This window comes from Ictalurus punctatus, chromosome 14, assembly GCF_001660625.3.
Source record: "Ictalurus punctatus breed USDA103 chromosome 14, Coco_2.0, whole genome shotgun sequence".
Classification (NCBI taxonomy): Eukaryota; Metazoa; Chordata; class Actinopteri; order Siluriformes; family Ictaluridae; genus Ictalurus; species Ictalurus punctatus.
Window position 1 is genome coordinate 11281735 of NC_030429.2, and position 25632 is coordinate 11307366.

The window sequence follows — 25632 nt, forward strand, 5'->3', positions numbered from 1 at the left end:
TCATGTAGCAAAAGCTGGGGATATCATATAGCATCATGTAGCAACAGACAAAGCAAACAAACAACATTTTTAACATCCCCAGTCTCATGATCTGACTGCATTATATTGAAGCCTGCATCCTTTTGCATATTCAAAACAACTGGAGGTTAGTGACCTGTTCAGAAATCCACATTCTAAACGTCTTATGAACAAACTAATCAGATTTGAGAATAAAATCAGGTCTGACCTCTTCCACTTGAAGTGGGAACAGAGCCTAGTATTTCTGCACTGCATAATAATAGTCATACAGAAAAGATTACACTATTCCCAACTGATACAACTAATCGACTAGTGCTAATACCGAGCACTAAGAAACCCTTCACGTGGTGAAGTTTTGATATTTTAGACTATATATTTATTGTTCTGAAAATTATAGACTTTCCTAAACGGAACTAAAACGGGTTTCGCTTTTACTAAAGCTGTAACAAAACACAAAAATCAAATTCAATGTGATTTTGATACGGTGGCCCCTAAATATAATGCATATAATTGAAAACATACAATTATCATTGTAAGTTCCAAATGGATCAGACTGTCATTGAGTACAATAATTGAAACTTAATGACAGTGTGCTCCAATTGGACTCTATTATATCTATTATTATATAATGAAACAAAAGTTGTGCCTTAGAATGTAACAAAATTAAACATGGCTAATTAAACATTAGCTCTTTACATGTATCTTAACCAGGAGGAGCATCACCCAGAAGCACTTTACAGACATTTTAGCTGCTGGTATCTCATTACAAACTGAATTGATTTGCTTTAGTGTCCATTCCACTTTGGCACACGGCTGTCCAACACCTTGATCAAGGCCTAACATTTACTCATAGTTTCAGACGTCTTTAGGGAGACTGCCTTTTATTTTTTTGGCTCCTTACCCAACATGATCTTTGCTGAAGGATAGCCTTGCATCGTAAATAAAGAACATTTCCACATGACTTGGGTTTTTTAAAGTTGAGTTGCCATAGTACATTATAGACAGAATATATATTTATAATATGTATATATATATGTGTGTGTGTATATATTAAATATATATATATATATATATATATATATATATATATATATATATATATATATATATATATATATATATATATACACACACACACACACACACACACTTATTTATTTATTTTATGACACAAGCATGTATGGACCAGATATTCTAATACATTTAGTACATTTCCTCTCAAACAGTAAAAAATAAATAAATAAATAAAAAGAAGAAGCAGCTTACTTTAATGTGTCCTTGACTAAGAGGTGCCTAAAAACTAAAAACATTTGCTAAAAACATTGCATTAGCTTTTGATAAATGAGGAAATTAAAACAGACCTTGGACTCTTTATTTCTTAAACTCTCCTGAATACAGTCACCTCTGGCTAGTTAAAGTGTGTATCATTCCACACTTTTTCCCCTAATACATGTATTACTCATCAGGGGTATGTTGCTGTTGTGATAATACTATTTGGATGAAATATAGTGTCACGACAATAATCCCAACACCAGGCCAAACACATTTTCATGTTTTCGAACCAGTTAGTATTGGCCCATCCTTCAAGAAGATCTGAATATCCTTCCCTGAGAGGATTACATCAGTTGCACTGATGGAAACAATATACAGCGCATGCAGTGTCTGGTATTTTAGTAACTGCATTTGGGAGCTCCGAAACCCCATCCATGTAGTTTCTGAATTTTATAGAGGCCACGGAATAATAAGGCATAGAATCATCATATTACCTAGAACCTCCATGGACAGGTAGGGTTGAAACAAGAAAATGTCTCACTGTGAAGCGGTAACATATAGCTGTACAAACACTGTATTCAGTGTCTTCCCTTGGGAGCTTATAAACCATGAAAACATTCGACCTCAGTTTATGGAGTCTGCGTCATTTGAGCAAATGTCATATTTGTTTTCAAGTTCAGTTCACGTCATCCAATTTTGGTCAAATTCATAAGGTTTCTAGGTTTTCTGTATTTTTATCACACACAGAAACAATACAAAATATACACATCCTTCTTTGGGCTGATTTCAGAGTTTGCTTTGCTCCTCTTTTTCAAATCACGGCAAAATTCTTAAGCAGTAAATGACACAAGCACATGCACAGACTCACACCTATATGCTAGATAGAACTATAACTCTGCCATAGCCTATACTGACTCACGAGTATCATTCATGAGGAATGGCATCCACAATAACTCACCAGAGCTAATGAAAGCCCCATGCTCTGAACATCACACCCTTCAGACAACAGAGTATTACAGCAGGGAATAGTCAGAGAATGAAGACATCATCACTGGCATTGGCTAGAGCTTGTCACGGACAATGGAAAAGGACTCAAGGAGACCATAATACTGTCGACTGAACATACAGACACACACAGGGATGGAAGAACGAGCATACAGATCAGAAATTGTGTTACTAATGTATACTGAACTTTTCATATTTCAGATGTATTTACTTCCATACTTGATTTGATTTGTATTCTTTGATTTATTCTATTGTATTTGCTTAGTTTTTTTTTTATTTCTTTTATTTGTGTCATTTTATTTCATACCACTGATTTAAATTTCCCTGGATCTACTGTATGTCTTCTGTAAAGCACTTTGTAAACATACTTACTTACTTACTCGTGCTGACAACAAAACAGTGAATAAGAACAGCTCAAGACGGACCACGTCTACACACATCATCCATAATCTATCGATTTATGCATCAATATTGACTGACTAGACCACCTCAAGTGTAGAATATTGAGCTCATTATTTGTCCAAATGACAAAATAAATCAAGAGGCATCCTTTGGAGAAAATCAATAGCTACTGTACACAACATGACCGAATGTGCATTATGAAAGATGCGCCGTTCAGCTCTGATAATGCAAAATGAACTGATATGGAAAATGAAGCGAGAGCCATGAAAGATAAGGTGTATTCTCTTACACTGGCAAGTTCCCATTATTCGTATAACCTGGTTCTACAGGCACGTGCACACACACAAATACTCAGATTGTCCCAACTGCCCCATCTTCTTAAAATGATCTGTCTTAGAGGAGATTTTCTTCCATGTGAACAACCACCACACCAACCTGCGCCACATTTGTGATGTGTAGACTTTTCAGCACAAATAAAGTACATAACTAAAGCAATAGAAATAGTAGAATAGGCAAGAATATTACACGATCTTAAAGATCTTTAGCATCTCATCTACAGTCCCGTCTGAAACTATTGGAACGGCGAGGCCAATTCATTTGTTTGTGCTGTACACAAAAGACATTTGGGATTGAGATCAAAATTTAGGATTTTTACTTCCTGGAATTTACATCTAGATGTGTTAAACAACATAAAACAGAAACTTTTGTATCAGACCACACCATTTTTAGGTGAGGAAAAGTATAGGAACAGATAAGTCTTTAAGTAAATTAAAGCAAATAACATTTAAAATTTGGTTGCATATAACTTGCTTGCAATAACTGCATCAAGCATGCGAGTCACTGACATCACCAACTTGTTGGTTTCTTCTTTTGTGTTGCTTTTCCAGGCTTTTACCACCGCATTTTTCGGTTGTTTTCTCCTTTCAGTCCCCTCTTCAGGAAATGAAATGCTGTTCAATTGGGTTATGGTCTGATGATTGATTGCCTTGGCCAGTCTAAAACTTTTCACTTTTTCCTTTGTTGAGTTAGCAGTGGTTGCTGGATCATTGTCTTGCTCAAACTGAAGGTTAAAACCAGGAGTAGATGTTCAGAGCTATTTATTGTTTAACAATCAATCGAACAGGACACACCTGGGCAACAAGAAACACCTGTCAGTCACATGTTATATATTTTTGCTCGCTTAGAAATGAGGTGGTCTGATACATAACGTGCTATGTTCTATGCACTTTAACACATCCACATATATATACCAAGAAATGAACGCTGAAAATCTAAACTTTCTTTCATATTCATCTTTCGGTCTCAAATCCAAACGTCTTCAGTCTACAGCAAGAACAAATTAATTGACCTTGCCATTCCAATAGTTTTGAAGTGACTGTGCTATTTTAATAGATATTAAAGACCACATTGAATAATAATAGTAGTCAAAATGAGTATGTTACTGCCTTACTAGCATGTAGGGGTCATCAATATCATCATTGCAGCTTTAAAACTAACCCCTATAAACCATTTAGGAAGCATAAAGGTTTTTCAAAGGAATATCCTTGAAGGTGTAATTTTAAACCATTAAAGCATCCCTGGTAAATAATAAATTGTTTAATATGTTTTTTAATTTCTAAGACACCACTAAAATAGCCTAGGAGCATCTCTGGTTCTTTAATTCTCATAAAAATTCAAGGTTCTGTGAATATGCATGAATATGCAAATCTTTGTTCCCCCTGCAAAAACACTAAAGGCAACAGTGTTGAAATAACAATCTCATCTGTATGCGTGAAACTCACACTGCCTCAGACTCGGGAAAAGACTGTTTTCAGACTTGAAAAAAAATCTTTTCAACAAAATAAGGGAATTGTTAACATATAAGAATGGTAAATTAAGTTACCAATGTTTACTACAGTGTTTACTGTACAACGCATTGTTCTGTAGTTACAGTAAGCACACAGATACTCAGCTGGATAAAGTGGAACAGTCCTGCTATTTGAAATCATTTCAGAAAGAAAAGCTGCAAAACTCCTACCAACAATCCAAATAACAGAGGGTTCAATTCACAGGAATCAACAAACCCATCAACTTTAAACTTGCAATCAATATTAGAAACCTGGATTTCAGAATTAGCCTATACTTGCTTGAGGACAGCATATTCCCACATACAGAAGTCCAATAGCATGTAGAAGAGGCAGAACATTTGTCTCCGAAGTGACAATAAACCTGGCCATAAAATTGAGTCATTTTGAACCGGACATTACTGAGGAAACAGATAAGACAACGTCACAGACAGACTGAGACAAGCCCTGCTGCAGAACAAGAGCCAATGTATTTCAGTATATTACAGGTAGCTTTACTGAGCTGAGACAAACATGTAATATTATTATCAAAGCATCACTCTAACATATGCTAGCATGAACTATTATCACAGGCTCACGTGACCATCCCACTCCACACCACCAGAGGTCCCCATTACCAGAAGAGTAACCCATTTCTGGTTTGCCAAGCTCATCTGAATCAAATCTGAGACACTATAAAGACTTTACTTTTCATTTTGCAAAGTCTTGCCTGCTTTATCAGCAGGCTTGGGGCCTAATGGAATACATGTTACAGCGTTACATAATCAGGAAACAAATAACTGGTAACTGTGATCCGTTACAGTTCCGTCAATAAACAAAGTAATCAGATTACAGACACATTTATTAAAAAATGGGAATACAATCAGGATTATAATTTTTTTCATTTAAAACCAAAGAAATGAATCTTTTGACATAACACCATATAGACAGCTGCCTGATTATAGTTCTGGTTCTCTCTTCAGTCGTGACTCACATGAGCAACCTCCTGGTGCGTGCGCAAATAAATTTTGTGCAAAGATAATTTGGTAGAAATGAACACAAATTGTTCTCTGCAATGCTTTTGTTAGGGTGGCAATACGTCCTCTTTTTCAGACTTTGTTTGTAACTCATGTTGGTGGTTCTGGTGTATATAACTTTGTTTATCATGTTTGCTGTTTTTTTTTGTTTGTTTGTTTGTTTGCTGCCCCTTTAGATTTGTTTTCTGTTTGTTTGCCCTTGTGTTTTAACCTGGCCTGTAATCATGATTATGATTTTTGCAAAATGTTCAATTCAATAAACTCTGCACTTGAACCATACTCTCTTGTTTTGTCATCATTACAGCTAGTTAGGTTTAGTTACTTCAGACTGTCTCAAGCTAACCACTGTTTTCATCTTTCTGCATGGTGTGATGTAGACTAACTTTATTTTCTGCAGCACAAATCGGCATACTGGCCGAGTCAGAGAAAAGATGTTTATTTTATCCATCAATGCAACACTTGAACTTCTCCACCACTCATAGGTTTTTGCAAATTTTCATTTCATTTGTAAATAAATTTAAAATAAATCCATCAATGAATGATATTTGCGAATAACCAAATTGATTAATTTTAAAACATCTAATTTGAATATGATTTTATACATTTAACAAAAATTATATACATAACATTATTTAAACATTTTTTTAATTTTCCTACGGACCCCCTGCAATTACACCACTGACCACTAGGGGTCCGCGGACCCCGGTTGAGAAACACTGCACTAGCCGGGTAGTGCATAGTGTAAGTGTACAGTACGTCATTTTGGGCACAAGTTTAGTATTTACTCTCTGCAGAGTGTTTTCCGAACAGAAGTAATGTAGTGAGTAAATCTCCCCCGTGCCACGCGCAGACCAACTAATCGATAATGAGATTCGTTGTCAACAATTTTCATAATCGATTATTATCGATTAGTTGTTGTAGCTCTAGAGCTGATTGAGACACACCCTTAGTATGCGAGTGCTGCAACTAAAAGTGGCAACTATATTTAGCATAAGAGACAAGATAGATTCAAGTCACACACCAAGTTCATTGTAACACTCTCCATATCAAATTGGCAAAATTGGCACTATGGTAACAAATATACAGGAGTTAGCTACTTAGAAATCATGTTTTAATTGCAGTGGCTCTTTAAACAGGCCCAGGTCCAACCTGTGAAAAACTCTTCATAATCAGTGTTTCCCATCAGTATTTCTCTCATAGCTGTGAAAACCAAAACAACCTCAGCAGTATACTCAGCTGGTTCCTCTCTCAAACTCATGGAGCAAAAGGAAGGAAAAAAAAAAAGGCAAACAGGAGCAAAACATGACTTCAGTACCAATACAGCTTTGTTCTGGTCATGTGCAGGAGACAGACAGAAATGACCTATCATTAATTTAGAGGCCTGGAGCGCTAGCTCCATTTATAACAATAGAAAAGTAGCTGAGGCCCATTTGTAGTCCCCAGACAGAAAGGCTGGGAGGGAGAGCAAGGGGAATCAATGCTTTTGCAGAGGAGATCAATCACGAGGCCGGCCGGACGGTAAAAATCAATGTGAACTGAGGACCATGGCTTATTTTTCAATAGGAGCCAGTGCATTATGAAGTGCAAACAGACATAGAGCCATGCAGGTGCAGGAGGCCAGAGCCAAGGGAGAGGTGCTCATGCAACCTACTGTTTGAGTTTGGCCTCAACAGTCATACGACATCTTTCTCAAACTGTAGGATTTCTGAGCTGTGGAGCTAGCAATGGCGTAAGTCTAAATTGTTGAGTTGTGGGTGTAAGTTACAATGAATACTTTACAGATTAAAATAAGATGATGTAACAGAAAAAAAAAAAAGTGTTCCAAATGTCTATCCATCCATCCATTTTCCATACCGCTTATCCTACACATGGTCACAGGGAGCCTGGAGCCTATACCAGGAAGCTCGGGGCACAAGGCGGGGACATCAGGGATGGGGTGCCAACCCATCACAGGGCAAAATCATACACACATTCACACACTACAGACAATTTAGAAATGCCAATCAGCATACAACGCATGTCTTTGGACTGGAGGAGGAAACCAGAGTACCTGGAGGAAACCCCTGAAAACCCCCAGGGAGAACCACCAGAAAACCCCCAGGGAGAACATCAAACTCTGTGCACACAGGGCAGAGACAGGATTTGAACTCCCAACTCCAGAGGTGTGAGGCAAACATGCTAACCACTAAGCCACTGTACCTCCTATTTGCCAAATGTGACAAATGTGCCAAATGTACCAACACCTACATTTAGTACATGGGCCTACAGTGGTGCTTGAAAGTTTGTGAACCCTTTAGAATTTTCTATATATCTGCATAAATATGACCGAAAACATCATCAGATTTTCCTAAACGTAGATGAAGAGAATTAAACAAATGAGACAAAAATATTATACTTGGTCATTTGTGTATTGAGGAAAATGATCCAATATTACATATCTGTGAGTGGCAAAATATGTGAACTTTTGTGTTCAGTATCTGCTGTGATCCCCTTGTGCAGTAAAAACTGCAACTAAATGTTTCTGGTAACTGTTGGTCAGTCCTGCACATCGGCCTGGAGGAATTTTATCCCATTTCTCAGTACAGAACAGCTTCGACTCTGGGATGTTGGTGGGTTTCTTCACATGTACTGCTTGCTTCAGGTCCTTCCACACCATTTCTATTGAATTAAGGTCAGGACTTTGACTTGGCCATTCCAAAACATTACATTTATTCCCCTTTAACCATTCTTTGGTAGAACGACTTGTGTGCTTTAGGGTCATTGTCTTGCTGCATGACCCACTTTCTCTTCAGATTCAGCTCATGGACAGATGTCCTGACATTTCCCTTTAGACTTTGCTGGTATAATTCAGAATTCATTGTTCCAACAATGATGGCAAGATGTCCTGGCCCAGATGCAGCAAAACAAGCCCAGACCATGAGACTACTTCCCCCATGTTTCACCAAACATATCACTTCTCATTTAAACCAAAAATTCTATTTTGTTCTCATCTATCCACAAAACATTTTTACAATAGCCTTCTGGATTGTCCATGTGATCTGTAGAAAACAGTAGATGGGCAGCAATGTTGTTTTTTTGGACAGCACTGGCTTTCTCCTTGCAACTTTGCCATGCACACCATTGTTGTTCAGTGTTCTCCTGAGGGTGAACTCATGAACATTACAATTGCCCAATGTGAGAAAGGTTGCTTAGAAGTAATCATGGTTTCCTGTGACCTTGCAGACTATTACACGTCTTGCTCTTGGAGTGATCTTTGTTGGTTGACCACTCCTGGGGAGGGTAATAATGGTCTTGAATTCCCTCTATTTGTACACAATCTGTCTGACTGTGGATTGGTGGAGTCCAAACTCTTTAGAGATGTTTTTGTACCCTTTTCCAGCCTGATGAACATCAACAACTCTTTTTCTGAGGTCCTCAGAACTCTCATTTGTTCATGCCATGATACACTTCCACAAACATGTGTTGTGAAGATCAGACCTTGATAGATCCCTGTTCTTTAAATAAAACAGGGCACTCACTCACACCTGATTGTCATCCCACTGATTGAAAACACCTGACTCTAATTTCACCTTTAAATGAAACTGCTAATCCTAGAGATTCACAAACTTTTTGCCACTCACAGATACGTAATATTGGATCATTTTCCTCAATAAATAAATGACCAAGTATAATATTTTTGTCTCATCTGTTTAAATGGGTCCTCTTTGTCTACTTTTAGGACTTTTTTGACATCTATTAGGATGTTTTACATCATATCTTTGCAGATATTTAGAAAATTCTAAAGGGTTGACAAAATTTTGAGCATCACTGTCATTAAGACAGGGACTTTGAGGTAGATTTAGTCAGAAAATGTGAAATCTTGGATGTGTCACGAGAAACAGGACTGCTTTATGTCTGTGCATGTAAAGCAGCTTCATAGAAAAGCAGTTCATCCTGCGTGAAGGTTTTTGAATAAATGTCTTGGCTGTACTGTAGGTTCATCGAATGGAGCATGAAAACACCCTATCTGAGTTCAAGTGTGAAGTCATGGTTGAAAGGCCCCAAGTTTCCAGAAATGTCCCCAAAAACATATGCTTAGAATTACTGAGACCTTTATTTCTGTCTTTCCAGCATTTACACTGGTCACTACAGGACATGTGTACTGTATATTGTTCATCAGAATTAACCAGGTTTTCTTGACAATATGGCAGTCACATCTTTTGACTGTTTTATATCCGCTTAAAGCCATCACTAGTGTTTCTTTGAAAATATGTGTAACAGCCTTCCTTGATCAGTGTCATCATTCTGTAACTGCTAAATCTGATACCACTCAGTTTTATTAATTACTCCAAATATTGGCATCATTAGTAATTGGCATGAAGCATAAAAAAAAAAATCAAAATGCTGCCAAATTAAGAATCTGATGGTCTTGAAAATAGGGCTGAGTACCTTGCATTCATATAAAAAAGTGAATGTGGATTTTTAGATTTATACATAATCTAATAAAACCAATTAGTGTATGGTTTAAATCTGAATATAACACATACCTGAAGGGAAAATGATGATGTAAATATGATGTAACCATAACAATCTGCTACAGAAAAAAAAAAAGCAAAGAGATGAAAGAGGATGAATCTCCCAGAAGAACATGAGTCAGTGCATCGATGCATCCAAGTGGTTTGGAAAGTAGTAGGAAAAATACCCACTAAACTCAGATTTTCACATCAATTATTCACCATGCCAGCTCCTGTCTCCTTTGTAGTAAACACTTAAAACATTTGGGAATGATGTACAATACTTAACTCTCAATTTGTGATTTGTGATGTGCCTCATTTCTTATAGTAGAAATCTTTTCTAAAAGCAGTACACAGTCATGCACGTATTCTGCACACCGTTAATTAACCCACTGGTTTCCCATGTATTTAGTCAGTGTGTCCTGTTCGCATTTGTTTACTTGTTGGTTTCATCTGTTCCTCATTACCACTTTCTGGCCATCTTTTTTTAAGGTTTTTTTTTTTCTTTCAGAATCTCTGTCAGTATCGATAACAGGGATCAAAACACACTCAGACGGGGTGAACGCAGGCAAGGCCATTATTATAATCCAATAAGACAGACTGGTGTCAAAAGCTGAATGCACTCTAAACCAACAACCCGAAGAATATGAGCTGTGTCTTAAATGGTGGAGTATGCAGTACATTAGGGATGTAACCAAATATGAATACATTATCTGCTCAGAATGTGCACATCTCTAGTTGAGACTGATTACATTCTCAAGTGATGTAGCTGAGGATGAGGAACTGAGTTAGAATTCACAAACTGTAATACCTATACTGACATTTCTAGTTTTGAGGGTCCCCCCCCAAAGTATAATGTATCTGGGGGCATAGTGGTTGGGTTTATATTAGGGATACACCGAATATTCGGTGAAAAGGCCGAATAAATTTGAGCGAACAATGACGTGTTTGATGACGCGACCAAATAGCCTAGCAACCAGAGTGAGACGCGCGAATGTCACGATCTCCCCTTCTGGCAGCGCGCTCGGAGAGATGAGAGGGCGCGCACATGCACGAGCTACGTGCACGAGTGGTCAGCGAGCGCATGCTCTTCGGATGTTGACAACCGTGACATTGTTTACTGTGGACAGGTGCGTTTGTTTTGTTCTGTTCCGGAGTATTCTGTCACATCGTGAGACGGGCAGGCAGACAAATCCAAATCGTAATCCACAAAACGTAGTCAAGACAGGCAAAGGGTCGGGCGATCGGCAAACAGGCATAAACGGGGCAAAGCAGCAATAAAAGTCGCGGTCACAGAAAACAGGGTCAAAACACAAAACAAGAAACATGCACTAGTACTATGGACTGGGAGCAGAAAAACCAGTGTGGACTAAATGAACTAATCTATAGTTTAAACTAACTAAATCAATCAAGGAACATAATATTAACAACGTATCTAACTATACTATATCTACTATAATACTCCGTGAGGTGTACAGGGAAGCGAGCGGTATATATCCCCAATATAATCAGCCGTATAGAACCAAATATTATTATTATTATTTAATAAATTATTTAATCCTTAAAAAACGTCCAGTTTAGGCCACACCCACTTCAGATATAAACCCAAATACAGATACATATACAGATATGGATATTTGGAGCACTATGCGGATACAGATAGTGCAATTCTGATACACTCCTAGACAATACACTATGAACATGTACTACTTAGATGAGTGTAGGGTAGAAACATTTTAATTACACACATTTTGAGATGTCTGGTGGGCCACACTTCTCAGAGTGAACACCCTACTCACACTAAAGGCATGCAAAGCACAGCTTTAGAGACACAGCTGTAGACATGCAAGACTTTGGCAACAGCATGAGAAAAACAAAGGATTAAATAAGGAGGTGGAAATAAAGAACAGGTAAAACGAATAAATTAGGAAAGTGAAAAGCCAAAAGGCAACACAGGGGTGTAGAATGTGAGAAATCAAATGAGTCAAAATTAGGGTGGATGACAAGTGGGAATGCCACTTGTTTATTTTTGTTAATGTGAATATTAAGGCATCGAGCTCTCACTGAAGATCCCATTTTTTGGTGACAGGGTGGGGTGGGTGGTGGTGGTGGGGAGTTGGGGGCAAATATTGGCACTGGAACACTGGAACAGCTCTCTTTCAGCTCCCATTAAACTTTTAAAGAACACTGAATACCTGGTACAGGTGTGCAGGGAGTCTGTGTGTGTGTGTGCGTGTGTGTGTGTGTGTGTGTGTGTGTGTATTAGGGGGGTTGCCCAATGGCCCCAAATAGTAATATCTAAGAGCATGGCTTTCAAAATGGCTGCAGTGTCTAAAGTTCATGTGGAAAACAAATACTTGCCAATACCGAATCCCTTGGCTGACTGAGATGAGCATGCATGATGTTAGATAACACAGGAGATTAGTTACCATGGAGACTTGTTGCCCTCATTGGAGAGACAAAAAGAGGTCTATAAGGAACACCATATTCAAACAAACATCTTAGATCTACTCACAAAAATGAAAACTACAGGAACACCACAACCATCGTCTCAGTGAAATAACCATGCTTTACTGCCTTCAGGACATACTTTTCCCTATAGCTGGGATTTACATCATCTTCTCACTCCAGGGTCCTAACGTTAACTGCCTCCATCCCACTCTAATTTCCTGCATGGCCAAAAGTTTTCATTCTGAGTTTAAACTAATTCCAGATTTACCTCTCAATACTCTGCATAGATCTAATTTAGGCAAGCTGACAACTCCCAATGTTCCCACGTACAAATGTGGCAGTACACATCAAAGGAGTGTATTGCCTCTCTCTCCCCTATAACCCATCCCAGCGCCAGGTCTTGCTTTTTTCTCTGATTTGATCCCATTAGACATAGGAGCTCCAGATCAGAAAGAAGCTCAGGAGGAGGAGAAGGAAGTGAGAGCATTTCAACTGGGAGGAATTGGTCTGCCTTAGGGCCTCACTGAGCCATGGGGTGGTCAAAACAACCCAACAGTCAGGATGCAATCCTAGGCTCATCAATCCCCTGGGCAAATTGGAAACCGGATGAGATAAGGAGATAAAGGAGACCAGGGCTCAGATTGGGGGAAATGACAGAAAGTGAAGGTCATCAGTTTGTCTTTCATACAGATTTGAAATAACCTCAAGCATGCCTTAACTGAATCAGTGACCTCTGCAACTAAACAAAGAAATTAATGACATCTACCAGATCCTAGTCTGCCATGTGGTATGGACTACTGACTGTAAACTAGATTCCAGAAAGGAAGGAAGGAAGGAAGAAAGAAAGCCACAGCAGAAGCAGCATCCATGTGGAATTCAACACTACACAGTGACACATTAGTGTGAAATTCCAATACAGAGTACCAATCCTTGCTGTAGCTCACCAGGAAACCTGTTTTACCGCAACTGCAACAGTGCACTTCTGTTAATTTTCTGCATGTCTCACAAACATGACCATGGTTAAACACTTCAGACAGGTTTTTTGTTCTGCAAGATCGAAGAGCTCGGATTTAGAAGCAGAAAGCCTCTGAGTAGACAAAGTTTTCAGCTCAGACTACACCGACAGAAGCTTGGGCTCCTGACTAATTAAGAAGAGTTTGACTTAAAGCATGGATGAGTTGCAAAGTTTCCCTTAATGATTTCAAACTCCATATTCTAAAATGACATAAACCTAATGAAACGTGCCCCCACACTTCAATTTGCCCTGGTGAATGATGACAACAATGTGCACATATATGTAATCATGCCTCTCAAAAACAACATTCGTAATGAGGATTTGAGGTTACCAGTAACTCCTAATTTGCCAGTGTTTATGACTGTGTCAGAGGACTCGGTGAAGCATTCTGTGGCATATGCATAAACACTCATGGAAAATGACTGCTGAGAAACAGAGTCAGCAAGTGCAGCAGGGCAGAGTGTGCTAGCAAAGTGCCTTGTGAGAAACACATTCACACAGATCGGACCACAGCACTGCTTCAGATAATGATCAAGATGGTGCTTTTGCACGATGTGTTAGATGCTGAGGCAGTGGAATTTGGAATTTCGCAAACTACAATAACTCGGAGGTTGGGCCTATTTATAAGACATGGCAAAAATAAGAGGGACAATATTTATTACATTCTAGCGTACTATTTGCTGCGCAGATGAAACTCATTAAGAGTACACAACAGCCAGTAAGGACAAAAGGACTGTGGATGACATCTGCACTATAGTAGAAGCATGCGTAAGCTCACACACCTCAGCGGATAATCCGTTCTCGTGCCCACTCACTGCAGGTATTAACAATGTCATTTAGCTAATTAAACAAAGCAGGATGTGTTTTTGTCTGAAGCTAATTGAGACCTGTCTGCTCACCCTGCCAGAGTCCAGCATGATAATCCCCTCTTTAGCTTCCTATAGCCTCAGCTGCTAAGTCTGCAAACATATAGTCATTTCCTGATTAGTCAGGACTCTCGAGCTGTGTCACGGAAGAGATGGTGGGCAGGGTGACAGGCCTTCCCCGGCTCCCATAAAGCATCAGCAAGGCTGGACTGACCGATATTTATGACCCTAAAAGCAATTTCGGGTTAACAATAAGGATTCATTTTACGAGCGGCCGTAATCCCGCCAGTATGATTAAAACCGGCCTCAGACTGGTGTGTGCCGTAAATCAGCACATATATATATATATATATGTATATATATATGTATGTGTGTATATATATATATATATATATATATATATATATATATATCAAACCGCTACCTTATTCCAAAAAACCTGTGCTGCGTACAGAGAGACATACATGTTACTTATGCATTAACAAAATACTGCCCTGTGGTGAATATAGCTTGCAATACATTCAAATATATTGGCAAATCTTTCCTGCAATGATCAAGATTGGCCTGCAATATTTTGACCAAAATCCAGTTTCAGAGGTAATGTGGATGCTCCCCAAATAATTACATAGAGTCTAATCAATAGTATATAATCTGACTGATCAGAATTGAAAACGTTCATGTAGTCAACCCACACTAAAGCTCTCACTGAATCCATTTTAGTGTTTATATTGAATTTTGCCTGTGTGCCTTTCTCTCATGATGAACACTGATTAAAAAAAAACAACAACAACAACAACCATGAAACATGACTATAAAAACAACTATGGTGTGGTTGACTTATTATTTCGACGCAGAATGGCATGGACCACACTTTTCTTTCCAGCATTTGTACAAGAAGTCCATTTTGAACAAATGAAACTGACATTTGAGTTAAAAATGAAAAGCACAAGAAAAATGACTGAGTGAATATGCTCTAAACTAACATTAACTACTACACTAGCAACTTTTTGACAGTCAATTGTTTGTTACATCTTGACAATCATGCTGCTAATGGTAGCATTAAATGAGTCTCAAATGATGGATTCTTCATATGAGGTAATTCAGGGTGATTTTAATTCTCAAACAATGCATTAAACCACCAAAAAGTGTGGAAAGAAGGATACCATTTTGGAGCATTGTTCTACATCGCAGAAGAGACATAAGCACTTGAGACTACTGAGATTTCAATTTTGATGAAAGGCTCACATACATTAAAAGCACCATGTTTCGAATTAAATGCAGAAATGTATATTTAACGAGGATATTTGGAAGTTTAATTTTGTGAGGTTGATTGATGTGGAGGAAACCCCTGAAGCACGGGGAGAATATGCGAACTCCACACACGCAAGACAGAGGCAGGACTCGAAACCCCAACCCTGGAGGTACGAGGCAAACGTGCTAACCACTACACCCTGGAAATGGAATGGTTTTCCATGAAAACATTTCTATGAATTCATTTGACAGCTTTCTTTGAATTCAGTATTACGGAGCCTAATATCACTGCACCAATTCGCAAAAGACAGACAGCCAGAGACAAACAGACGAAATATATAGAATGTTATCGTTTTCAAAAAATCATCTGCACTAGGCCTTCAGTCTTCTTCTGTCGTTTCTCCATGACAGCAGTAGCTAAAACATGTCCTACCATAAAATCATAAATATGATCAATTGGATGGTCCCAACAGTCTCTGTACAGACCTTGTAACTAAAAGGATAGACATGAGATGAGAAGCACACAATTCATTTTCTCTCACCACCTGCCTGTTTCTCCCTCATCCTTGTATGGCGATATGGAGCAAATGCATGGAGCACCCCAATGAGAAGAATATGTAACTCTGATATAAGAAATTAGAGGAGGGATTTAAAAGATAATGAGAGTTTACAAAAAGTCTTAGTATTGGTTAAATACGAAAAGTTAATAATAATAATAAATAATATAGCAAATAATAATAATAATAAAGTTAATAATGTTAATAGTTATTATGAATTTTAAAGAAATCTTTATTTATCCCTTAATGTATCATATTGTTCCTGTTAACAGGACATGAACAGGACATGTCTGGCATTCAGTCCTAAACCAAATGGAAGATAAAATACCGAGCATGCGTATCAAGAGGTTCACTTCAGAGGAGACAGTTCGTTAGGTTAATTCGAAGCAATATTCATTATAGTAAATTCTTTGTGTCCTGTTTATTCAAGGTTAGCACTAAGTATTCTGACTGCATTACTAAAATGATTGCAGATTTAGCTATGAATTAAATATCCTTCTAAACCAGCTAGAACGCAACAAAGCAGTAGGCCACGTCTCTTCACTCTGCTAATCCTTACTCTATCTCTTCAACCCTGGCCTAGAGAATTATTCTTATCCTGTTCTCTCTCTAAGTCAGCCACACACTTGGTCTATCACACACATATACCTCCACACACCAATGTATAACACCACACACACATATTTCAGTCTTCCTCTACTCTCCCTCTCTCATTCCTTGAGAACAAAAGATCAAGTGCAGCCTGCAGCCTGAGACATTAATCCCGCAGAAGCTGCAGGTGATTTCTTAGTTCTCCTCAGGCATTAGCAGCCCTATCAGCGTGTCAGAGGTGGACGACTCCTTATGGAGCTAGATGTATGGGTCTGTAACTGAGAGCTTTTCTCTGCTGGAGAATAATTACACTCTTACAGACACCTCTATTATGCCATGGAGTCTCACCATGGAGCATATTTAACCAATCAATGGCATTTAGTGCTTCAGTGGAACCATTATCTTATCCAAGAACCTGCAATGTGATGATGATCCCTGAACAGGTGTTCAACTACAATAAGGAGTAGGCCATATATTGACTTAAGCTATTGTTCACTGATGCAGAGGAGCAAGACACTTAGAGGTTTGTAGACTGTGGTTAGATTTGTTCTGTTGACTGAGAGAGGGAAGGAATTCAGCAACGCCATACAGCAGTGTTGCACAAGATACCAGTACTGAAATAGCATTGCGGCACCACGATACTAAAAACGGTAGATTAAAATTTTAGTGAGTACACCGACGAGCTCGTTGCTCAGAGTATGCCATTAAACCGGGAATGTAGTTTGTTTTCTGCCTGTCTCTTTAATAAAAGCTTACAGATCCTCCATTACATGACAGCTGATTAGACACAGCTTTATTGTTATTCATTTCACTTTTCTTTTTTTTCCATTCGGAATGAATGTATTATAAAATGTTGGTTAAATACATTTTAATCTTTCAAAAAATAACTGCAATTTTTCCAAACCGATTCTTCTCTTTTAACGAGAACCTAACAAAACGTCTCGACACAAATTGGTTTCTCAAAACAAAATGATCAAATCCGATTGCTCAAAAAGATGCTCATTAATTTTCTTTAACAGCTGCTTTGTCAATACACTCAACACACAAAATACACACCAAAAAAATGGCCCAAGCCCAACATGGCAAAATATTAAGCCTTTAATCATCTTAACTACAAATCATTGGTCAGGAAATTAGCAAGAATTAAACAAATAGATAAAGTAACTTAGTATGGGACAGCTATTTTAATTTGATTTCTTTTTACTTTGTTGTAAATTTCTACACACAGACATTGTGTTAGTTTGAATTTTACATCAAACATTTTGATGATTATCATGATTGTATCTTTGTGTACAAGAAGACCATAGAAGTCAATTTCCCTGTTTCTAGCCTTTTCCCCAAACACTTCACTGCAGCAGAAGTAAACGAGCAAATGGTGGCACAGGAAGTCTCAGGAGTGCATTTGTTTTAATTCCTGCTCATTTTCAGACCAAGGATTTGTTGTTAAGCCCATTAAAAGCTTAACATTTTGCCATTTTGGGCTTGGACCATTTGTTTTTTTAGTTTTTAGGTTTTTTTGCCCAAGAGTACAGTGTTAGGCAAGGCAAATCACAGGTTTATATTAATGCACACTTTCTAATGCATTTGCGTTGCTATAGTAACCGCTCATTCACAGGGACTTGTACAGTGAACACTCGACATGACGTGTGTGATTATTGTTATGGTGAAGTTTTCTGTGAGATGTTTGTTTAGCATTATTGGAAGAAGTCTCCAGTGTCAGAGGTAAAGCTGTACCTTTAGGTTTTCTGGCATGGCAAAGTCTTCACGACAGAGAACTTTGCATTTTTTGTATTATTCACGTCAAGAGGGAGAAATAACTGTTTCTACTGTAGCTGCCATAATGTAAATGAGAACAGGAACTAACTTGTCTTGTGGACATTCCACATCTTTAAATGAACAAATAAAAAGTATCACACCGTTCTTTAATTTATAATAATCAACTGCTGTGTTATAAGCAGAATGAAACACTTTGTGACATCATCCATCCCTCCATCCACCTTCTATACCACTTATTCCTTTTCAGGGTCACGGGGGAACCTGGAGCCTATCCCAGGGAGCATCAGGCACAATGCGGGGTACACCCTGGACAGGGTGCCAATCCATCGCAGGGCACAATCACATACACACTCACACACCCATTCATACACTACGGACACTTTGGACACGCCAATCAGCCTACCATGCATGTCTTTGGACTGGGGGAGGAAACCGGAGTACCTGGAGGAAACCCCCGCAGCACGGGGAGAACATGCAAACTCCGCACACACAGGGCCACGGCAAGATTCAAACCCCAGACCATGGAGGTGTGAGGCGCAAAAGGTTAACCACTAAGCCACCGTGCGCCCTCCTTTGTGACATCATGCACTTTGAAAACGATCACCACTGGGCTGGTAAAAGTAACTCCACTTTAGTTAATTGGTTATTGTTTATGGTCTTGGGTTATTTTCCCGTAACAGCACGTCCTGTCATTTTAGTCCTTACATAAAGACCATGACAATTTCTCTGCAATATTTCATTTGATCCTAAATCAATGCGGTGTACGTTTAAATTTCTTTTGCATGTTATATTATACATTTTAAATTCATATAATGTAATTATCGTACAATTTTAGTTTCAATGCTGGTACTTATTGTGTACTGCGATGGGAACTGGTTATAATGACAACACCCCACCGAAATGGAACATTTTTAGCTCCTCAGGTCTTCTCAGGCTCAGCCCTCCATGTTAACCTTATGGGAATGATGGATTCACTGAGATCATGTGACATTGCTCACCTGGAGCAGAGCCACATTAATATGCATGAGACAGAAGGCAGCATCACATGCGCGCACACACACACACACACGCACACACATGCACACGCACACTCACATGCACACACAGAGTTCAGTCCCAGTTTGAGCTGAGAGGATGACAGGGCCCAGAGAGACTTAATGAGTAGAGGTAAAGGTGAAAGAGGCACATTAATGGAATATTTCAAGTCTTAACAGGACTTATAATGATATAAGCAGAGGCATCACATGATCCCAGTTGCAGAAATTGCTGAACAGATATTTTTCTTACATGCCATATTCAATTTTTTTTCCTTCTTACCTTGTGATGAACTAGGTGTCTGTGTGCACATATTTGTGTGTGAGTGTGTGTGTGTGTGTGTGTGTGCGCGTGTGCGCCTTTTCAAACCTAGGTTGAACAAAGAGAAAGTAAATGCCTGGTTAACAATGAATTAGGGAGACACAGAAGTGGTTCAATGGACATCAGTGCATCCCCATGGCATCACACCATCAAAGCCATCCTCCATTTTGGCTAGAGATGATCCACCACTGAGAGTTACCATGGCGACAGGAATACAAGCACTTGTGTGTATGGAGTGCAACCTTGTACCCTGGTGTTACTAAAAGTATCCTTCTGTTGTTCAACATGTGAGGAACATTATTCCTCCCGGTGGTAGAACAGTGGTCCTTGAAGGGTTCTTTGGATATAAAAGGCCTTTGTCCAAAGGGGTTCTCTTAAAGGGAAACTCTGTCACATACAGGATTATATAGTGACAAGATAATGGGTTAAACAAATCATTCATACATTCATTCATCCTTCAGTAACTGCTTTATCCTGCTCGAGGTCGCAAGATCTGGAGCCTACAAGGAACACGTGGCCTGAGATGTGAATACACCCTGAATGGGACATCAGTTCATCAGAGGGCACCATACACACTACACAATGACACACTCAGTCATTCCTGTGGGCATTTCAATTACTGGCATGGGAGGTGTGAGAAAACTGGAGAACCTGGAAGACAATAACCCAAGCTTAGGATCAGACGGGGAACCCTGAAGCTATAACACTATCTGCTGCACCACAATGTGTTCACACAAAACTACTTTCTATTTAAAAGAATTCCTGCTAAAGCACTGCAGGCTCTTGGCATCTTTTCAAGCAGCTTCATGAAGGAGATTCACCCATGAGGTTTTTTTTAAACTTCCCAAAAATGCTGAGAACATGTTGGCTGCTTTTCCTAAAGTTCTAACAGAAAAGTACTTGTTCCTTGTCCTGACTGATTGGAACTTATTGGTGGGCCATATTATTTGATTTGTATACAGACTCTGTGAGGTGAAAATATCTGATTTGCCTCTGACAGAAGAATGTGAGGGGAATATCACTGACCCCACCTTTAAATGGGGAAGCGTCAAAATACTAGACAGTCTTAGTTTGTAGTCTTAAAAGACAGCTCACATGAACTGTCTCATGAAACCATTTCTCTCCCCTCAGCTCTTCCAACTGCTTGACACTAAGAATGTGAAACAGGTAAGAAAAAGCAAGGACTTATTTGTAGCACATCTCAGGCTATCTTACACACAGAGACAGGTTCAGAGTTATACAGTACACTCACCGTCCACTTTATAACGAACACCTGTACGTCTGCACATTCATGCAGTTATCTAATCAGCCAATCATGTGGCAGCAGCACAATGCATAAAATCATGCACACACAGGTCAAGAGCTTTCGTTAACATTCACATCAAACAGCAGAATCGTGGCATGGATGCGGGACCAGATGGGCTGGTTTGAGAATTTCATAAACTGCTGATCTCCTGGGAGTCTCTAGAGTTTAAACAGAATGGTCCAGAGTTTAAACAAACAAACAAAAAAAAACACTGATTAGGTGACAGTTCTGTGGGTGGAAATACCTTGTTAATAGATGTCAGAGGAAAATGCTCAGATTGAAGGATATAGTTACTCATATTATCATACTATAGTAACTCAAATAATCACACTTTACAACTGTGGTGAGCAGAAAAGCATCTCAGCATGCACACAAAACCCCCTGATTCTTGTTCTTGGCTGACAGGAGTAGAACCTGATGTGGTCTTCTGCTGTTGTAGCCCATCCACCTTGAAGGTTGATGTTTTGTGCATGCTGAGATGCTTTTCTGCTCACGGCGGTTGTAAAGAGTGATTATTTGCGTTACTATAGATTTCCTGTCAGCTCCGACCAGTCTGGTCATTCTCCTCTGCCCTCTCTCATCAACAAGGTGCTTCATCCTGCAGACCCTCCGCTCACAGGATGCTTTTTTGTCTTTCGCACTATGCTGTGTAAACTCTAAAGACTGTTGTGTGTGAAAATCACAGAAGATCAGCAGTTTCTGAAATACAAACCAGCCCTTCTAGCATCAACACCCATGCCATGGTTAAAGTCACTGAGACCACGTTCTTTTCTTCATTCTGATGTCTGATGTGAACATTAACTGAAGCTCTTGGCCTGTATCTTGACCATTTTATGCATTGTGCTGAGTGGCTGATTAGATAACTGCATGAATGTCTAGGTGTACAGGTGTTCCTAATAAAGTGGACAGCGAGTGTACATCATATTCATTCTATCTGTGTCTGGAGCTATACTCATCTCTGTCCCTGTGAATCAGTAAAGACAGAGACGTCCATGACTTCCCTTCCCTGTGTCCACACACTGTTGACAGTATAACTTCCCTTCCATCCTGAGTGCATAAGGTACGGTAATGGTAATGGAAGGTAATGTTAATCTGAGGTCCATAGACCACTTGTGGTGTTATAGGAAAGGAATCAATGTTGGAGTAGTGTGATAGGGCCAAACACAAAGCGGAGTTACTATTACCACCCCAAAGTTGATTATTTTCCAATAACCCCAATGCCAGAAGTGTTTTATTCCTCTTATACGACAGAAATGTACTGATGCTCACGTTGTTTTATTTCTTAAAGAACAACATGTCATACTTTTATCCATTTTTAGTTGGGTTTAATGTTGTGGAACATCCCTAAAACATCCCCAAAGCTCTTGTTATAACATATTACAGCTAGCTATAAACCCACCTATAAACACAAGCTTCTGTTCTGTGGTTTTTCTTATTTTATTTTGTTTCTTATTTTTCTTAACTTATACCAATGTAAGGAGAAAATGGAGGCGAGTAATTCTGGCAGGATTCAAAGGTGCTCTGTGTCTGGCTGCGAGCAGAATAAAAGACAATTTAACTCGTGCCACTGAAAGTGCTGTGTGTCTTGAAGAGGGAGGTAGCAGCTCTTTGGTGTAGATGGAGGTATGGAAATATGTGGCTTTTAGAGCACACATAGGAGGAAGCTCAGGCTATCAATCATTTAACGCTTGGACAGGAGAGGAATGTACATGTCCTCAAAAGTCGCTTGTGGCAGTGACCTGATATCCAGTTAGTGGCACACATGAGATTGAATATCATATCAAACACACTCAACTATTTTGAGATTCATCCATCAGAGTCTTTTAATTGACTTTTTTCTCTTTTCGTAACATCATCTCTTAATGCTGTCATAGTTTTATTCCAAAATCATAATGCTTCATAATAATAATAATAATAATAATAATAAGAAGAAGAAGAAGAATTCTTCACACTTTAGCCACTGTTTAAAGCGACTTCGATCAAACATGTCAGATATGAATAACAAGCCCCTAACTGGTAACCCTGATTTGTACTGCAAATGTACAATCCTCAGTCCATCAGTTTTTTTGTGATTTATTGCTTGATTTTACCGCAACTTTTTAAAATATTTGCGATGCAACTTGCAGAGTTTTTTGTGCTTTTTTGCTGAAAACTACTTGAATTGGCAAAATTGCAATTGCATGAAATTGTTTTGCACGCTCATTCACAGTGATGTTTGTTGGTAAATGACACCTTTTAGCTGTACACATGTTCGACGCACGTGAATCGAAGAGGGCTTTTTAGCTGAATACGCGTTGTGATGGTGTCACATGACACGTCTTGGCCCAAATTTTTGTTAAAAATTGCACGCTAATCCAAATATTGCTGAGTTTGCTTGATTTTAGGTTCATTTCTGCGATCACAGAGTCCTGGAGGAACCGTTTGGGGCTGAAAAGATTATGAAGAGAATGCTCACCTTTTGTTTCTTTTCATCATATTGTAGCTAAAATTAATATAGGCTACAGTAAACTGCGATGAGCTGATTTGTTAGTTGTTGAGTTGTTAGTTCAGGTAATCCATGCTTAGTTTTTCAGGGATCATGAAAAAAAAGCTTCTTTAATCACCAGAGTTAGCTACCAGCTAATGTCCATCTTCAGTCAGGCCTGGAAATGGCCTAAACTCTATGATATATCCAATAAAATGCAAACATGGCTCTCTGATTTTGCTGGTATAACTGTTTTATCTTCAATTTTCTTAATCGTATCTGCTAACTATCTCGCACTCTACCTCTTAAGTACACATATTATTTAAAATAGATCACAACAGATAATGGATACAGAAAGGTATATTTAAAAAAAAGAGCCAAAATAATATGTTCTAAGGATTCAAGTGAAAAGTGGAAAGGGCAGGGCATGGTCACTCCTGCTTTTATTGCTTCATAGAAATATATCTGGCTGCACGTTGATTCTTCAAATGACGTTATGAACATTCTGGTAGGGTGTCCATCTATTTGAGAAATAGTAGAAGACTACCTCAGTCGAATTCAAAATGATTTTTGCTGCTTAAATTTCTAGAGGTTTCCTGTATGGAGCTTACGTTACTGTGCTTTCATGCTCCTGTGAATTATGCTGCTCATACTCGTGCTTACTCTCAGAGGAGAGCAAGACAGCGTGTACTGACCGAAATGCATAATGAGAGCAAACCTTTTATAATTATTTCAAATGCAAATAATTATTTTAAATCAAGATAAACGGGTTACATAATTCATTTAACCCACTCAGGTGTAATTAACTCAGTTTGTCAAGGCATATTTCTCCATACACTTTCCCTTCATTTCATTTCTTACCGATGTGTCTTCTTCATGGCTATCGCTGGTGTCCTCACTCTTGTGATGGCTATCTGAGGAGCGCGAGTTTCTCTTGTGACTGGCGTCAGTCCCCTCTGCTTGCCTCTCTCCATCTGTACATCAAATAAGAAGAACAAACTTGATCTTTAAAAGCAGTTACAATATTAACAGATTAATGTATTACATTTATATATATATATAAAGTAAAACACACACACATACACTCACTGTATATTACAGTGACAGTAAACAGCCATAAAACTTGGGGCAGATGACATGTCAGAAATGTTTCATCTCATTTAATGACATTTATTTAAATCTCAGGAAATACACTGAAGGGCAAACTTATCAATTTCATTTTCAGTGGTATAAATCGAAAGAACAGTTATAAACATTAAATGTCATCATAAATATATCAAGTAAAACATTTATAACCATATACAACTAAGCCCATGGTGAATACTTTACTTTAATATAAGAGAATGCAAAGTGTAATAATGTCCAGTAACGGCTCTGAAGGCATAAAGTATTGTATGTGTCCCAGAATAAGAATTAAACTTCTAAATCTTAATATTTGCTGAAATGTTTATGGTACACAATACATGTCCTAAAATGGGATAATACTGTACAAATCTACTAGACACATTTATGAGACATAAGCCATATGAACCATGTGGGTAGTATGAGATACTAAGCTACAGTGCAGCTTGGTCAGATCTGAGGTAATATCCAAGAACAGTTACAGTATGGACTCTGATTCCTGATGCTGATTCTCTGATGCTGATTCCTGAATTCCTACTGACCTCTGAGTTTATAGAATATGATATTAAAAAATCTGCATGCTATTTTTGTCCATCCCTACTTAACTTCAAAATGAAAATCATTTATGAAACATGGCTCTAAATAAAGCAGACGTTACAGGGACTCGGTGTTCTATCACCTGAGTGTTACAGGCTCTGGGCCACTGACCCTCTCCAGATGGATTATAGGATTTGCCTGTACAGTCTTCCATTAGACATCAGACCAAAAGCTCACAGAGAACTTGGCACAGAGAAAAGGACAGAGCAACCTACAGAGAGAAGCATTAA

General features: G+C 38.7%; 1 protein-coding gene across 1 annotated transcript in view; it reads right to left on the minus strand.

Moving 5' to 3' along the window:
- Window positions 1-25632, minus strand: part of b4galnt4a (beta-1,4-N-acetyl-galactosaminyl transferase 4a) — a 154377-nt gene that overhangs the window by 91889 nt on the left and 36856 nt on the right. Inside the window, exon 2 of the mRNA XM_017485647.3 lies at window positions 24545-24657. Within this exon, the coding sequence (XP_017341136.2) occupies window positions 24545-24657 (113 nt within the window). The remainder of the gene's footprint in view (window positions 1-24544; window positions 24658-25632) is intronic.